Here is an 18,455-nt window from a genome sequence, read left to right on the forward strand (position 1 = left end):
AGAAATACATAAAATTACTTCAAAATAATTTATGGGCCCTCTTATTTTACCAAAGAATACTCAAATACAAAAAGTTAATTATTGAAGAAAACAGTAAAATGTTCACATGACATATAACAAAATATCATGTTTATCAACTTAATGACTATTTCTAGTTAAATTGAAGTGTTTAATGTATTTCTGCTGTATTAATTTATTATACACGTTTTCTTCAAGCAATTACATTAGACATTTTTTTCCCACAACAATTTAATGCATTGACATAATAAGATATGCAACATAGATCATTGTGACAATGGATGCCTGCACTGTTGAATACTTTTTTATTTTGGGGAAGTTGTAGAATTAATCTCTCAGCAGTTATCAGAAAGAGGGGGAAATAAAAATGGGAAATGATTGTAAAAAGTTAAATAATACTTAACACTAAAGTGAATGATATATATATATATATATATATATATATATATATATATATATAAATGTTGGAATCAAATAAAATTATATATATATATAGGAATATGGGTGCACTACTGTGGTAGATGTAAACAATACATTGGCTATCCCTCAACACTGATGTTAAAATTGAGACATTCGCCAGTGTATCCTTATATGAAGGACACACCAGAGCCCGCACACCAACGCCAAGGTTTCTCAAATTGGTGCGAGACCTAACGCTAACCTACCTGTGCTTGATAAGCAAAACAGGGGCCAGTGGGCAATTACGGCAGCATTCGGTTGACTCACAACTTCCTTCCAGATACCCTCCAGCGTGACAGTCACGCTGGAGGGTATCTGGAAGGAAGTTGTGAGTCAACCGAATGCTGCCGTAATTGCCCACTGGCCCCTGTTTTGCTTATCAAGCACAGGTAGGATTAGCGTTAGGTCTCGCACCAATTTGAGAAGCCTTGGCGTTGGTGTGCGGGCTCTGGTGTGTCCTTCATATAAGGATACACTGGCGAATGTCTCAATTTTAACATCAGTGTTGAGGGATAGCCAATGTATTGTTTACATCTACCACAGTAGTGCACCCATATTCCTGTATTGTATTCTAATTGTTACGCATCCACACCGTTTATCTGGTGTAGGATTCTATTGTGGCACTTGTAGTCCGCTGCAGGCATCCTCCATTGTATGCATTATGCTGGGGATCGCCCTTAGCAACGGACTACAAGGGCAGGATCTGCTCCCCCAGTATAAATGCACAACCGCATTTGGGGTTGAGCACCTCCAGCCATTTGAGACCACGTTTTTTTTTGTTTGTTTATATATATATATATATATATATATATATATATATATATATATTAATTTAATGGTGACATATGTAACTGTTTACAATATTAGAGCCAAAGGATAAGTTTATTAGAAAATAGGTTCTCCTACCCTATTGGGCCATCTGCAAAAGCAGACTGAATGCAAAATAAGACTTGGGTAGGCATAGAAGCATACAGCTGCTGTATGGCATCCTGAGGCAACACATGTCACAGCTGTGTCTGTAGGTTTCTGAAGCTGACATCACAGCTTGTCTCATAAATGCTCAATTGATGATAAATCTGACAATAGGGCAGGCAAAGAAATTGTGATCTGATGGAGACTTTCCTGGAAAACTCTTGCTTATAGTGTATGAGCCATGAGAGGCAATAAATATAACCACAGATTGTCCTAGAGATATCTCTGATCTCTGTTCCTCATACCATTACTAGTGAGTAATCAACTATCCTTGTGATGGCTCCCCAGATAGTCACATCCAGTAGTTGGGGCAGTGTCTCACTCCAGAGCAAAAGCAGGGCTAAAGCGTTCACCATGAGGCCTCCATACTCGAACCTGACTCTTGTCAGATACCAAACAGAACCTGGATATGTTACTAAAGACAATGAGGGACATTTATCAAGGTATTTAGAGTCTTAACTGCAACTTTTGTGTTTTGCTTATGTGCTCCAAATCTAACGTCCTATGTACGTAGCACATAAGCAAAACTAAAGCCAAAAAAGTAGTTCAGAAATTTCTTAACAAACAATAATAAATGTCCCCCAATATGGTTCCAGTCTATAGCAATCCATTTCATGATATCACTGAAAATAAAGGTGACAATGGCTGGTTGTCGGTGGCAGGAAACATACAGGGCACCTTGACACTAAATTTCCTTCTGTTAAGCACCTAAAAATGGTCCAGGCAGGTACAATGGTGTATATTGAAGGTATCACCTGTGCCTGGCTGGCGGACAATGAAATTGTGAAAGCTTCTCGTGCTTGCTGGAGTATGTTCACACTATGGATATCAAGTTGAATCTCCGCTCTGGGAATTCAGCGAGCGCAGATTCAGCCTGGCAGCTGGTAGGACCGCGTGGCACTGCACTGTCACCTTTGATGCCTATGCAGAACATGTTCTTTCTTTGCAAGGAACAATTTGAGTGGCGGAATTGTCCACCGCTGAAATTTCGCAGAGTGAACGGGTCTCACAGAAGACCAATTCACACTGATGGTTACGTTCACTGTGCGGAATTCCACTCCCGGTGTGAACATGCCCTAAAGGTTGCCATCAATGCAGGCTTCATGTAATAACTGCTCCCATCACCTCCTAACAGCTTGAATAAAATGCCCTAGTTAGTGAGCAATTCATTAAAAAGGTCACCCTGCTTCAGTCCAACAATATGTCCTCTCTCAAAGTCTGTCAAATGGCTAAAATTCTTTGAGGTTTTCATGAAGGCATTTCTAGCAGTGAATAATCTCACGACAACTGGTACACCTTCTTGTAGCAAGATCTATTGTCTAAAGAGAACAACTGAAATCATTTTCATATCTGCATGTTAATCTGACACTCCTCAACACTGAAATTGAAACATCAAGAAGTACAAGTTGTAAGGTTATGTAAATCGATCAGGTAGGAGTTGTCCTTAACATCTGCACTTGTTCAAATTAACAAGCACCTAGCTCCAATCCAAACAATGTTGACCGGGCTTCAGTGGTATTAAAGCTAGTGGTATTAAAGCTTTTTTCAACCACATGAAAGTGGAAATTGGATCATGTCAGGACAGTATGACTGTGTGATGCCTTTTGTTGGTCAACCTACAAGTTATTGTCACTTGATACCTTGAGACCAGTGGATGAAGGATTAATTAAACCAGTTCCAAAATCACCACTGAGTGGTCACTACATCCTCATATTTTACCAACTACCAAAATAAGAATGTAAATTCCTTTAACTTATGTATCTATATTAAAAGCACACTATACATTATTTAAAGGAAAAATCTGTCACCAGTGTCACCTGCATTAACCTGTCGGTACCGTGCAGTTGACACTCATGACAACGGTATTCATATTGTCCAGTTCCGTGGCGGGGATCTCTGGTAATCTCCTCCGTTAGGAGCTTAGTGACATCACCGCTGTTGTTCTCTCACAGCGGGACGCAGCAGGGAGCAGCAGCGGTGACATCACTAAGCCCCGGAAGAGATTACTGAAGATCCCCGCCACAGAACAGGACAAGGTGAGTATCGTTGTCATCAGTGTCACCTGCACTGTCAGTACCGGCAGGTTAGTGCAGGTGACACTGGTGAAAGATTTCCTTTAATTCCTTTCTGACCCATGATGTACCAATATGTCATGAGTCAAGTGAGGTGTACATGAAGCTGGTCAGCGAGTTGGCTCCGCATCATAACTGGTAGATGCCCGCCCCTATCAGCAGATGACATGCCAGTAATGAAGGACATCGGAGATAACTCCAATATCCGTCATTTAACCCCTTAAGGATGGATCCATTTTTTACCTTAAAGGGGTAGTCCAGTGGTGAAAAACTTATCCCCTATCCTGAGGATAGGGGATAAGTTTGAGATCGCGGGGGGTCCGACCGCTGGGGCCCCCTGCGATCTCTCTGTACGGGGCCCCGGCTCTCCGCCGAGATAGCGGGTGTCGACCCCCGCAACGAGGCGGCGGCCGACACGCCCCCTCAATACATCTCTATGGCAGAGCCGGAGATTGCCGAAGGCAGCGCTTCGGCTCTGCCATAGAGTTGTATTGAGGGGGCGTGTCGGCCGCCGCCTCGTGCGGAGGTCGACACGCCCCCTTCCAGCGGGCTGTAGGGGCTCCGTACAGGAGATCGCGGGGGGCCCCAGGGGTCGGACCCCCCGCGATCTGCAACTTATCCCCTATCCTTAGGATAGGGGATAAGTTGCTCACCACTGAATCACCACTGGACTACTCCTTTAATGACCAGGCTCTTTTTTTTTTTTTAATTTAACATGTGTCTCTTTAAATGGTAATAACTTTACAATGCTTTTTCTCAGAGGAGCGATTCTGAGAATGTTTTTTCGTGACATATTGTACTTTATGTAAGCGGTGCATTTTTGTTGACACATGCAGCATTTTTTATGGTGTACACTGTGCGGTAAAATTTATATAGCTTTCTATACTCTTTTTCCTTTTCTGAGCAAAATTCTTTTTCTGCCATTCATTTTCCAACAGCCGTAACTTTTTTTTTCAGTCTGACGCCATTGAGCGAGGGCTTATTTTTTGCTGGATGAGCTTTACTTTTTATTGGTATCATTTTTGCGATATGTGCTACCTTTTGATCCTTTTTATTTTGCTATTTGTACCAAAATTGGTGATTTTTTATTATTATCTTTCTTTTTTACGGCGTTCACCATGCAGGATAATTTACATTATAGTTTTATAGTACACATCATTACGGACGTGACAATACCTATTATGTATATGATTTGTGTATTTGATCTTTTTTTTATGACAATACAGGGTTTTATTGTTAAAGGGGCCTTTTTTTTTTTACACTTCATACATGTATTGAATAACCTTTTATTATTATTTTATTTTTCACTTTTTACATGTTATACTATGCTGCAATACATTTGTACAGTAGCACAGTATAACCTGATCTGCTGCAGATACTACAGACTGTGCCATCCAGCCTCTGACAGGCAGACAGAAGGTCATCATCTGACCTCCTGCTACCATAGCAACCAATGGCGATCTGCGATGGTATCGCGGCACCTCCGTTGGTAAACAGGGGGAGTGCAGGAAATCGCTAGGACGTATGCACATGTCCCAGCGTGCGAAAATGTTGAGTGCTGGGATGTATGCATATGTCCTATTGCTGGAAGGGGTTAAATGGTTAAATGCCATAATCAATAGCGATCACATCATTTAAAATCTTAAGGACTCAGGGCGTATCTGTACGTTCTGAGTCCTGTTACCGAGCTTTAAAGCGATCCTATGAGCAGAGAACGCTTTAAAACCTGGTGGGTCCCGATTGCTATCAGCAGCGAAGACCCAGGGTTAATGCCAGGCTGCGCTGATCAGGCCAGTGCCCATCATCAACCCTTTAGATGCCGTGATCAAAGTTGATTGCGGCATCTAAAGTGAAAGTGAAACTATCCCGGCAGCGGTGCTGATCGGGATTATTGAGACAGAATTGCCATGCTCTGATCAGCTTACTGGACAACAGGAGGGTCCTCACCTGCCTCCTGGTCATCTGATTGGCGATCTACTGCTCTAAGCCTGGACATAGCATTGATCAGTGTATGCAATCAAAAGATTTCATGGTATAGCCCCCCAATAAAAGTTTGAATCAGCCCCCTCTTTTCCTATTTAAAAAAAAATGTAATAAAAATAAATAATAACCATATGTGGTATATTATGTAGTAATCATTTTTTTAAGTAGTAAAGTACTTTTTTTTTTTTTAACCTTATAGACCTACAGAATAAAGATAAGGTGTCATTTTTAGCGAAAAGTGCACTGCTTGGAAAATGAAGTCCTAAAAATTAGCAAAATGGCTTTTTTTTTCATTTCACCCCACAATTTTTTTTTTGTCTCGCCACAGATTATTTTATAAAGTAAGTAATGTCATTACAAAGTACAATTGGTGATACAAAAAACAAGCCCTTATATGGGTCGGTAGGTTTAAAATTTAATGCATTATGATTTTTAGAAAGTGAGGAGGAAAAAACTAAAGTGCAAAAACAAAAATAGTTTTGGGTCCTTTAGGTGAAAATGGGCTGAGTCCTTAAGGGGTTAAACATTAACTATTACCTAGTGTCTGGTGGTCTTATCGGATACCCGATATATAACTGTGGGTGCCATTGAATTGTCAGGGAAGCCTGGTGCCTTACCTTTCCCTCAGTGACTTCCTAGAAATGGTGACTACTGTAGCTTGCCTTTGGCAGGCTGTAGCAATCAAGCTCAGATAATATAGATATTTTTTTTTTCACAAATCTATTTTTATTAAAATTAAAACTAATACAACAGTAGAACAAGATGACATAGGCGATGGTGACCAGTCAACAGTGTTTGACAAATACAATAATTCAGGTCCATGGTACTTGGAAAACATATGACAGGTTAATCAAGAGCAGTGGAAGTCATCTATACAGTAGTCAAGTGACTAGGTGGAACCAGGAAACAGAAATATAGATCATTTTTTTAAATGAATTTAGCAATATGTTTATTTCCCGTGGGTAACTGCACCACTCTTCCTCTATACAGGTTTTTCTAAATCCTCTCCATGGACTTTCTTACCTTATCTCCAAAATCAATATATTTAGTAATTCAAGGTGTGTGATTACTAACTTATAACAGTAACAGGAGGTAAAGACCTTCTACCATTAAGTGTAAACATTGGGACTTTCATAATAATTAGTATTCCTTAACTAAACTAGAGCAAAGGTAAGGCTGGACATATCTGTATAATTATTAGGACTCAACCTGGTTCTGCTCTAAGGGTTACATTTTCTGGTGTTTGGCTAAAGCATCATATGTTTTCTGTCTTGACGTTTACACCCTACTTGGCTGGGCTATTAATATGTTCAGTTGTCCTCAGTATGTTGACTGTGATAGAGATATTTCTCCTATCCCTAGCTTCCTACCTGCATGTCTATTTTGATCTCTGCTTATCCTAAATCTGGCTTGTTAAATCATTAACTCTTTGTCTCACAAATTGTAGTCTTGTTGGATTTTGACCTGACCAGTTTACCATTCTATTTCTGTGTGTGGTAACAGGGTGTGATGAGGGCAGATGTTGTCACCCTAGGGGCAGATGGAACTAACCCCTTGTATTTGCGACGCCAGGGTGTGGTTTATACTCATTACCACCCAAAGGTTTACCGCTAGATCCTGGGCTAGGCACGGGGGGCAATAATGCAACGCCAAGTTATGGATAACGGTAGCTTTACTGAGGGTAAACAGATGGTAAAGTCTATAAAGTTCAGCCAGGGCCCTTGGAGGTGACCAGTGACTCAGAGACCTAAAGGGCTTGCTGGGACTTGTAATAGGACTGGATAATTTTGATGCAGGCCACGCTGACTTGACAGTTGCTGATGGGGACTGAGTTGACTGACAACTGACAAATCTATGGCTGTGGCTGCAGACTTAACTTGAGGCCTCCAATGACTCTGGACACACACCTAGACTTGACTTGACTGCCCTGGACCTCAGCAACAAGAGAGCGAGCAAGCTCCACCCAGGGCTTATATGGGGGAGACTAGCAGGGAGCCCATAGGTCACCTCTGGGATTACCTGGTACATTTCTTAAAGCAACAACACATTATATATTATAATACATAGCAAAACATATATACAGGGGGGAAACAAGCACAAGGGGCCCAGGGGACACTGAAGGGAGGCTTCAAGGCAAGGCAGCAAGGGTACAGGTAACACCTCCCATACTGGGCCACCAAATGTGTGTTTGTTAACTCTTTTGTTTCCTGAATTTCTCTCCTGACTTGTACTGTGGTTGTTTTGTTCTGACTCTTATCGCCCCTGCACTTTAGTTCAGCGGAGGGACTGAATCCAAGTTGTGAAATTGTTCCCGATTGTGATTACACAAGTAGGCAGGGAAAGGGGTTCTGGGTAAGCTCTGTGCTTTCTATTGCCCGTCACAATGTGACAATCATTCTGTTTAACTGAGTACAATTAGGGCTTTAACCTCTTTGTGACGGAGCCCATCATGACCCTAAGGACGGGAGCATTTTTTCAAATCTGATCAGTTTATGCATAAACTTTATTAATAACTCTCAGATGCTTTTACTTATAAATTTGATTCCGAGATTGTTAATGGTAAATTTTCGTCGATACTTGCATAATTTCTTGGTGAAAAATTCAAAAATTTCAGAAATAATGTGAACATTTAGCATTTTTCTAACTTTGAAGCTATCTGCTTGTAAGGAAAAGTGACATGTCAAATAAATTACATATTGATTCACATATACAATATGCTAACTTTATGTTTGCATCACAAAGTTGACATGTTTTTACTTTTTGAAGACATCAGAGGGCTTCAAAGTATAGCAGCAATTTTCCAATTTTCCACGAAAATTTAAAAATGTAAATTTTTCAGGGACCAGTTCAGTTTAGAAATGAATTTGAGGGTCTTTTTGTTGGAAATACCCCATGATGGACACCATTATGAAAACTGAACCCCCAAAGTATTCAAAATGACATTCAAAAAGTTTGGTAACCCTTTAGGTGTTTCACAGGAATAACAGCAAAATACAGTATAGGAGAAAAATCTAAATCTCCATTTTTTACACAAATATGTTATTGTAACCCCATTGTTTTCATTTTTAAGGGGTAAAAGGTTAAAAGGCCCCAAAAAAACTTGTAATTTATTTTCTCTCGAGTAAGGCAATACCTCATATGTGGATGTAAAGTGCTCTGTGGGTGCAATAGATGGCTCTAAAGGGAAGGAGCGACAATGGGATTTTGGAGAGTGAATTTTGCTGAAATAGTTTTTAGGGGGCATTTAGGAAGCTTCCATGATGTCAGAACAGTAAAAAAACACCCCTCATGGAACGTAACAAGGTGTAAATTGAGTCATTATGCTCCACATGTGATTAACAAACTTTCGTTAAAGTGGGGCGTGAAAATTAAAAATTAGATTTTTAACACTAAAATGCTAGTGTTACCCCAAACTTTTCATTTTCACAAGGAGTGATAGGAGAAAATGCCCCCCAACATTTGTAACACCATTTCTCTCAAGTAAGGAAATACTTCATATGTGGATGTTAACCCCTTCCCGCTATTGGACGTATGCATACGTCCAGGCGAATTACACGTTCGCGCAAATGGACGTATGCATACGTCCAAGCGATCTCCTGCTCTGCCACGGACAGCGCAGGAGATCGCGGGTGGGACTCAGCTGTCAATCACAGCCGGAGTCCCACCGCAGCTGCCGGGGCCGCAATCGCGCCGGTCCCGGTAGCATTAACCCCATAGATGCCGTGATCAGTTCTGATCACGGCATCTACGGTGTTTGCAGGGGGAGCGCTCTCCCCTGCCCATCAATCGCGGCACCGCGATAAAATAAGGGGGATCGGGGGTGTCCAAGACACCCTCGATCCTCCTTGAAGAGATAGGAGTGAGGTGGCAGGGTTGCCACCCCTCCTATCCCTGCTATTGATCGGCGGAGCGGCCGACCAATAGCAGACTGGGGGCGGGGGGGTTAAAGTTCGGTTCCCCCCGCTATGCCCGCCCATCGGTGTCCGGGCACAGCGGGGGGAACCGTGTAATAGCGGCGGCGGCGGCAGCGGCGGTCACTTACCTGGCGGCGGCGGTGGAGGTAAGTATGACGCCGCGTGTCCAGAGTCTGTTGCCTAGCAACATCTGCAGGGCGACAGTTTAGAGAGTGGTCTCTAAACTGTCGCCCTCCAGATGTTGCAAAACTACAACTCCCACCATGCCTTGACAGCTGTTTGCTGTGTTGGCATGCTGGGAGTTGTAGTTTTGCAAGATTTAGAGGGGTTCAGGCTGGGGATCACTCACAGTGGTCTCTAAACTGTAGCCCTCCAGATATTACAAAACTACAACTCCCAGCATGCCCAGACAGCAGTTTGCTGTCTTAGCATGCTGAGATTTGTAGTTTTGCAACATCTGGAGGGCCACAGTTTAGAGACCACTGTCAGTGATCTCCAGCCTGAACCCCTCTAAATCTTGCAAAACTACAACTCCCAGCATTCAGGAACAGCAAATGGCTGTCTCGGCATGCTGGGAGTTGTACTTGCGTGCCTCCAGCTGTTGCATAACTACATCTCCCAGCATTCCCTTTGGCAATCAGTACATGCTGAGAGTTGTAGTTCTGCAACAGCTGGAGGCACACTGGTTGGGAAATACCGAGTTAGGTAATAGGTTCTATTACCTAACTCAGTATTTTCCAACCAGTGTGCCTCCAGCTGTTGCATAACTACAACTCCCAGCATGCACGTTCTGTCAGTGCATGCTGGGAGTTGTAGTCCCCCCCCTCCCATGTGAATGTACAGGTTACATTCACACTGGTGACGGATTACAGTGAGTTCCCTGCTTCAAGTTTGAGCTGCAGCCGCAGCTCAAACTCCTAGCGGGAGACTCAGTGTAATCCGCCGTCAGTGTGAATGTTACCTAAAAACACTACACTACACTAACATAAAATAAAGAGTAAAACACTACATATACACACGTACACTGACCCCCCCACCACCACCCCTTCCCCCCCAATAAAAATGAAAAACGGATCCTACAGCAGTGTTTCCAAAACGGAGCCTCCAGCTGTTGCAAAACAAAAACTCCCAGCATTTCCGGACAGCCATTGACTGTCCAAGCATGCTGGGAGTTTAGCAACAGCTGGAGGCACCCTGTTTGAGAATCACTGGTGTAGAATACCCCTATGTCCACCCCTATGCAAATCCCTCATTTAGGCCTCAAATGCACATGGCGCTCTCTCACTTCGGAGCCCTGGCGTATTTCAAGGCAACAGTTTAGGGCCACATGTGGGGTATTTCCATACTCGGGAGAAATTGCCTAACAAATTTTGGGGGGCTTTTTCTCCTTTTACCCCTTATGAAAAGGTAAAGTTGGGGTCTACACCAGCATGTTAGTGTAAAAAAAATACATTTTTGTACACTAACATACTGGTGTTGCCCCAGAAAAAAAGCCTCCAAAATTTGTAACGCAATTTCTCCTGAGGACGGAGATACCCCATATGTGGGCGCAAAGTGTTCTGGGGGCGCACAACAAGGCTCAGAAGGAAGAGTGCACCATGTAAATTTGAGGTCTAAATTGGTGATTTGCACAGGGGTGGCTGATTTTACAGCGGTTCTGACATAAGTGCAAAACAATAAATACCCACATGTGACCCCATTTTGGAAACTACACCCCTCACGGAATGTAACAAGGGGTACAGTGAGCATTTACACCCCAAAGGTGTCTGACAGATCTTTGAAAAAGGGGTCTGTGAAAATGAAAAATAAAATTTTTAATTTGCACAGCCCACTGTTCCAAAGATCCGTCAAATGCCAGTGGGGTGTAAATTCTCCCTGCACCCCTTATTACCTTCCCTGAGGGGTGTAGTTTTAAAAATGGGGTCACATGTGGGGGGGTCCACTGTTCTGGCACCACGGGGGGGCTTTGGAAATGCACATGGCCAAATTCTCTCTCCAAAAGCTCAATGATGCTCCTTCCCTTCTGAGCATTGTAGTTCGCCCCAGTGCACTTCACGTCCACTTATTGGGTATTTCCATACTCAGAAGAGATGGGGTTACAAATTTTGGGGGGTATTTTCTGCTATTATCCCTTGTAAAAATGTAAAATTTGGGGGAAAACAAGCATTTTAGTGTAAAAATTTTTTATTTTTTTTTACATATGCAAAAGTCGTGAAACACCTGTGGGGTATTAATGTTCACTTTACCCCTTGTTACGTTCCCCAAGGGGTCTAGTTTCCAAAATGGTATGCCATGTGGTTTTTTTTTTCTGTCCTGGCACCGTAGGTGCTTCCTAAATGCGGCATGCCCCCAGAGCAAAATTTGCTTCCAAAAAGCCAAATGTGACTCCTTCTCTTCTGAGACCTGTAGTGCGCCAGCAGAGCACTTTTCATCCCCATATTGGGTGTTTTCTGAATCGGGAGAAATTGGGCTTCAAATTTTAGGGGGTATTTTCTGCTATTACCTTTTTTAAAAATGTAAAATTTTTGGTAAACCAAGCATTTTTGGTGAAAAAAAAAATTTTTTTTTTACATATGCAAAAGTCGTGAAACACCTGTGGGGTATTAAGGTTCACTTTATCCCTTGTTACGTTCCTCAAGGAGTCTAGTTTCCAAAATGGTATGCCATGTCTTTTTCCTGGCACCATAGGGGCTTCCTAAATGCGACATGCCCCCCGAGCAAAATTTGCTCTCAAAAAGCCAAATATGACTCCTTCTCTTCTGAGCATTGTAGTTCGCCCGTAATGCACTTCAGGTCAACTTATGGGGTACCTCCATACTCAGAAGAGATGGGGTTACAAATTTTGGGGGGTATTTTCTGCTATTAACCCTTGCAAAAATGTGAAATTTGGGGGGAAACACACATTTTAGTGAAATTTTTTTTTTTTTTTTTTACATATGCAAAAGTCATGAAACACCTGTGGGGTATTAAGGCTCATTTAATTCCTTGTTACGTTCCTCAAGGGGTCTAGTTTCCAAAATGGTATGCCATGTTTTTTTTTTTTTTTTGCTGTTTTGGCACCATAGGGGCTTCCTAAATGCACCATGCCCCCAAAAAACCATTTCAGAAAAACGTACTCTCCAAAATCTCCTTGTCGCTCCTTCGCTTCTGAGCCCTCTACTGTGCCCGCCGAACAATTTACATAGACATATGAGGTATGTGCTTACTCGAGAGAAATTGGGCTATAAATTCAAGTATAAATTTTATCCTTTTACCCCTTGTAAAAATTCAAAAATTGGGTCTACAAGAACATGCAAGTGTAAAAAATGAAGATTTTGAATTTTCTCCTTCACTTTGCTGCTTTTCCTGTGAAACACCTAAAGGGTTAAAACGCTTACTGAATGTCATTTTGAATACTTTGGGGGGTGTAGTTTTTATAATGGGGTCTTTTATGGGGTATTTCTAATATGAAGACCCTTCAAATCCACTTCAAACCTGAACTGGTCCATGAAAAATAGCGAGTTTGAAAATTTTGTGAAAAATTGTAAAATTGCTGGTGTCTTCCAAAAGTAAAAACTCATAAATTTTATGATGAAAATATAAAGTAGACATATTGTATATGTGAATCCAAAAAAAAAAATATTTGGAATATCCATTTTCCTTACAAACAGAGAGCTTCAAAGTTAGAAAAATGCAAAATTTTCAATTTTTTCATCAAATTTGGGGATTTTTCACCAAGAAAGGATGCAAGTTACCACAAAAATTTACCACTATGTAGAATATGTCACGAAAAAACTATCTCGGAATCAGATTGATAAGTAAAAGCATTCCAGAGTTATTAATGTTTAAAGTGACAGTGGTCAGATGTGCAAAAAAGGGCTGCGTCCTAGAGGTGAAAATGGGCTGTGTCCTTAAGGGGTTAAGTGCTCTGTGGGTGCACTAGAGGGCTCATAAGGGAAAGAGTGACATTTGGCTTTTGGAGAGCGAATTTTGCTGAAATGGTTTTTGGGGGCATGTCGCATTTAGGAAGCCCCCATGATGCCAGAACAATAAAAAAAACAAATGGCACACTATTTTTGAAACTACACTGCTCTAAGAAGGTAACAAGGGGTAGAGTGAGCCTTAACACCCCACAGGTGATTGAAGAACTTTCATTAAAGTGGGATGTAAAAATAAAAAGAAAACATTTTTTTCAATAAAATGCTGGTGTTACCCCACATTTTTCATTTTCACACGGGGTAATAGGGGAAAAGCCCCCACAAATGTGTACCCCATTTCTTCTGAGTATGGAAATACCCCATATGTGGATGTAAAGTGGTCTGCAGGCACGCTATAATGCTCAGAAGAGAAGGAGCTCCATTGGGCTTTTGAAGCGAGAATTTGGTTGCAATGGAAGTTGGGGCAATGTGTGTTTACAAAGCACCCATGGTGCCTGAACAGTGGACCCCCCACCATGTGACCCTATTTTAGAAATTACACCCATCACAGACTGTAATAAGGGGTGCAGTGAGCATTTACACTCCACTGGCGATTGACAGATCTTTGGAACAGTGGGCTGGGCAAATGAAAAATCAAATTTTTCATTTTCAGGGACCACTGTACCAAAAATCTGTCAGACACCTGTGGGGTATAAATGCTCACTGCAACCCTTGTTACAACCCGTGAGGGGTGTAGTTTCCAAAATGGGGTCACATGTGGGGGGGGGTCCACTGTTCTGGCAGCATGGGGGCTTTGTAAACGCACATGGCCTTCAATTCTAGCCTAATTCTTTCTCCAAAAGCCCAATGGCGCTTTTTTTTTTTTTTTTTTCCGCATCCAACTTTAACGAAAATTCATCAAAGACTTGTGGGGTGTTAAGGCTCACTATACCTCTTATTACGTTCCGTGAGTGGTGTAGTTTTATTTATTTTTCTGCATTCATGTCAGAACTGCTGTAAATATCAGCTACCCTTGTGCAAATCACCAATTTAGGCCTCAAATGTACGCTCTCTGACTACTGAGCCCTCTTGTGCACCCGCAGAGCATTTTATATCCACATATGACGGATTTCCGTACTTTTCTCCTTAAATCTTTTTCTCCTTTTACCTGTAAAAATGAAAAGTATGGGGCAACACCAGCATGTTAGTGTAAAAAAGTTTATTTTTTACACTAACTTGCTGGTGTTGCCTTTAACTTTTCCTTTTCATAAGGAGTAAAAGGAGAAAAATCCCCCCAAAATTTGTGAAGCAATTTCTCCTGAGTACAGAAATATCCCATATGTAGCCCTAAACTGTTTCCTTGAAATACGACAGGGCTCCAAAGTGAGAGAGTGCCATGCGCATTTGAGGCCTAAACTAGGAATTTGCAATAAGGGCAAACATGGATACAAGGATGTTACTTGTCTCCACCAAAACCATACGGCAGTGTTTCCTAAACAGGGAGCCTCCAGCTGTTTAAAAACTCCTGGCCTGCCAGGACAGTCAATGGCTTTCCGGCAATACTGGGAGTTGTTTTTTTGCAACAGCTGGAGGCTCTGTTTGGGGAACACTGCCGTATGAGACGTTTTCATCTTTATACGGTGGGGGGGGGGGGCGGGGGCTGGTGGTAACTGTGTAGGGGTATGTGTATGTATATATATATATATATATATATATATATATATATATATATATATATGTAGTGTTTTACTTTTTATTTTGTGTTAGTGTAGTGTTTCTAGGGTACATTCACACAGGCGGAGGTTCACGGTGAGTTTTCCGCTGGGAGTTTGAGCTGCGGCAGAAAATTAGCCGCAGCTCAAACTTGTAGAAAGAAACTCACTGTAAACCCCCGTGTGAATGTACACTGTGAATTCACATGGGGGGCGCCCCAAACCTTCAGCTGTTGCAAAATTACAACTCTCAGAATGCACTGACAGACCATACATGCTGGGAGTTGTAGTTTTGCAACAGCTGTAGGCACACTCGTGGGGAACCACTGAGTTAGGAAGTAGACTCTAGCTCAGTGATTCCAACCCATGTGCCTCCAGCTATTGCAAAACTACAACTCCCAGCATGTACGGTCTATCAGTGCATTCTGGGAGTTGTAGTTTTGCAACAGCTAGAGGCACACAGGTTTTAATCACTGAGTTAGAAAACAGACTCTAGCTCAGTGTTTCCCAACCAGCGTGCCTAGAGCTGTTGCAAAACTACAACTCCCAGCATGCACTGACAGCTGAAAGGCCTGCTAGGGGTTGTAGTTATGCAACAACTGGGGAAGAACAGTTTTGAGGCTGCTTAGTAGTGGTCTCCAAACTGTAGCCCTCCAGATGTGGCAAACTACAACTCCAAGCATGTCCTGATTGTCTGGGCATGCTGGGAGTTGCAGTTTTGCACCATCTGGAGGGCAACAGTTTGGAGACCACTGTACAATGGTCTTCAAATTGTGCCACTTCAGATGTTGCAAAACTACAACTCCCAGCATGCCCAGACAGTCAGTGCATGCTGAAAGTTGTAACTGTCTGGGCATGCTGGGAGTTATAGTTTTGCAACTTTTAGAAGGCCACAGTGAAGATCACTTACCAGTGATCTTCACTGCAGCCTCCTTCACTGCCGCACTTTCCGGCTGGACTCCTCCTGATGTCTCCGCCGCTGCCCGTTGGTCTCTCCTGCTGCCGCTGCTCCGATCCCGTGGCTCCAGTAAGCCTGTGCTCCCCCCCTCGTCGCACTCGTTCCCCCCGCTCTGCCTGAACTTCAATCGGCGGGCAGAGCAAGGAAAATTAACTTTAACCCTCCTGCCCCCAACTGCCATTGGTCGGTCAGCCTAACTGACCAATGGCAGGGGATAGGAGGAAGTGGCGCCTTGCCACCTCCCTCCTATCCTTTAGCATTGTCAGAGCTGTCTCTGACAGCTCCGATCACTGTTATCACTGTGACCCGATTGGCTCGGAATCGCCACAAATCGCTGGGCTGAATTAACCGTTGATTTGTGGCGATTACCGACATAGGGGAGTCTCAGGACCCCACTAGGCATTGCCACAGGATGCCTGCTGATAGATATCAGCAGTCATCCCGGTCCAGACCCCGCCAAGCACGCGGCGGTGATCGAAATTCCCAAAGGTGTACAGGTACGCCCTCCATCCTTAAGTACCAGAACATGAGGGCGTACCTGTACACCCTTCATCCCCAACAGGTTAAAGTGAACTCTTTTACTCTAATAAAATAGTGTCTTGTTTTTACCTTCTTTAGGATCAACTAAGAATTTGATTTGCATTGCGGTATTGTTCCAATCCACTTACATATTTGCCACTCTTTCTAAGTTTGTTTTTGTCTCTTGTTTCAAGTATGATTACAATTCCTTTTTGTCTTCTAGTCTTGATTTAGCCTGCTCCTGGATGTTTTGGTATACTGCTTATAATATTTGTTGTTCTATAGTTCTGTATCCATGCTTTGTCAAACCTTTGTCTTTGCTTGCTAATATTATCTATTCACTATTCTCTTCATCTGATGGTCCCATGCCTACACCTTTCAGCCCTAGGTCTTGTCCTTCTGCTGTGTCAACATTCTGATCCTTCTGCTTAATTGTCCGTGTTTCTCTTTTTATCCTTGCCATGTCCATCTGTTAACTGAGGGCTTTTCTAAGATCTAAGACCTATAGATACTCTTACTTGGATTCCATGCTCTGGTCTGGTCAGTGTAAAATTGCATGCAGTCTAAAGGATCTATGCACATGTCCAGAGATAAGGGTTTGCTTTTATGTGTTTTAGCTTTAATAAATATGTGCAACGATATGTATAAAGAGTAACTCTCATGATCTTGTTAAATTTTATAATCCTCCCAGTTCATTGCCCCCATCATGATAAACCACCCCCTGCCTTTATTTGTATCATTTTTTTAGTTTTCTCCCTTGATATTGCTCTGTAATTTCTGCTCAATCTCAGTCAGATTCACAGACTGGGAAGGGGTGTTACCCAGCAGGCGTGACATCATCTGAAGCCATACAGGGGAGAACTTCCTCCCTCACTCTGCTACACACAGCCCAGAGCAGTTCAGTGTAAGAGGAGCTATGATTGGATAAGGCTGCTCCTCCCCTGCCCCCCCCCCCCCCCCCCCCCGAAGCATTTCCTGCTTTTGGACTTCTGCCAGGCCAGCAGGAGTACAAAGTATCTGCAAAAGATGGGGGAAAATGTGCTCTGGACAAGAAGGGAGACACCTAGTGGCAGCTTTTTTAATCACAGATGAAACATAGAAAACTTAATTTTCTTTTAAACAAAGTACATTAGAAAGATTTTTGATTTACCATAAGGAGTGCAATACAAAAATCATTTTTAATGAGAGTGCCCATTCAGACATAGTTCCATAAAATGTGATGCTATTGCATTTTATAGGCCACCATATATTTATTTAGCAAATTTGCTCATATATGAGCCTGTTAATAATTGCTTCTTAGTTTACCTGTCAAGTGCACGGTGTGGTTAATAATATGTTCATTTTACTTACCGACTTCTGACATTTCAGAGACAGTTGCAGTATAAACATCTTGGTTAAACTTTGGTTCATTGTCATTGATATCATGAATCTTAATTATAAACTCAGATTCTGGTTCAACTTGTCTTCCTGTTTTTTTGTCTATTGCTTTGGCCCGAAGAACATAAACTGACTTTTCTTCTCTATCCAATCTCTTTGCAGCTTTGATATCGCCAGTATTTTCATCTATAGTGAAAACACTGCCAGCTCCATCTCCAGATAAAATAAACTTTAAATTTCCTTCTCCATTATCTTGGTCTGTGTACAACTGAAAGGAAAACAAAGAAAAAAAGGATTGTTACACATATTAAAAATAATGTTACTAAGTTATTTAGCTTTTCTGAAAAAACTGTAATATAATAGAGACCAGTCATAAGTTTTGATCAGTAGTATCCAGTTACTAAAGTATGTATTACTCACTAGATCAAAGTGCTTAGACTTTTTAGTTTTCATAAGCACTTTATTGCTCAATACAAAGTGCTTTGCACAAAATACATCGGAAAATTTTGTGAAAGCCTCTAGGGATGAATACTTGTATTCCATTTCGTCTAGCAACTATAGACAGTCTTGGCACT

At 42.1% G+C, this 18,455-nt stretch overlaps 1 protein-coding gene across 1 annotated transcript in view; it reads right to left on the reverse strand.

Annotated features, from left to right (window-relative positions):
- Positions 1-18,455, reverse strand: part of CDH9 (cadherin 9) — a 212,072-nt gene that overhangs the window by 80,592 nt on the left and 113,025 nt on the right. Inside the window, exon 3 of the mRNA XM_056520966.1 lies at positions 17,854-18,148. Within this exon, the coding sequence (XP_056376941.1) occupies positions 17,854-18,148 (295 nt within the window). The remainder of the gene's footprint in view (positions 1-17,853; positions 18,149-18,455) is intronic.

This window comes from Hyla sarda, chromosome 5, assembly GCF_029499605.1.
Source record: "Hyla sarda isolate aHylSar1 chromosome 5, aHylSar1.hap1, whole genome shotgun sequence".
Taxonomy (NCBI): Eukaryota; Metazoa; Chordata; class Amphibia; order Anura; family Hylidae; genus Hyla; species Hyla sarda.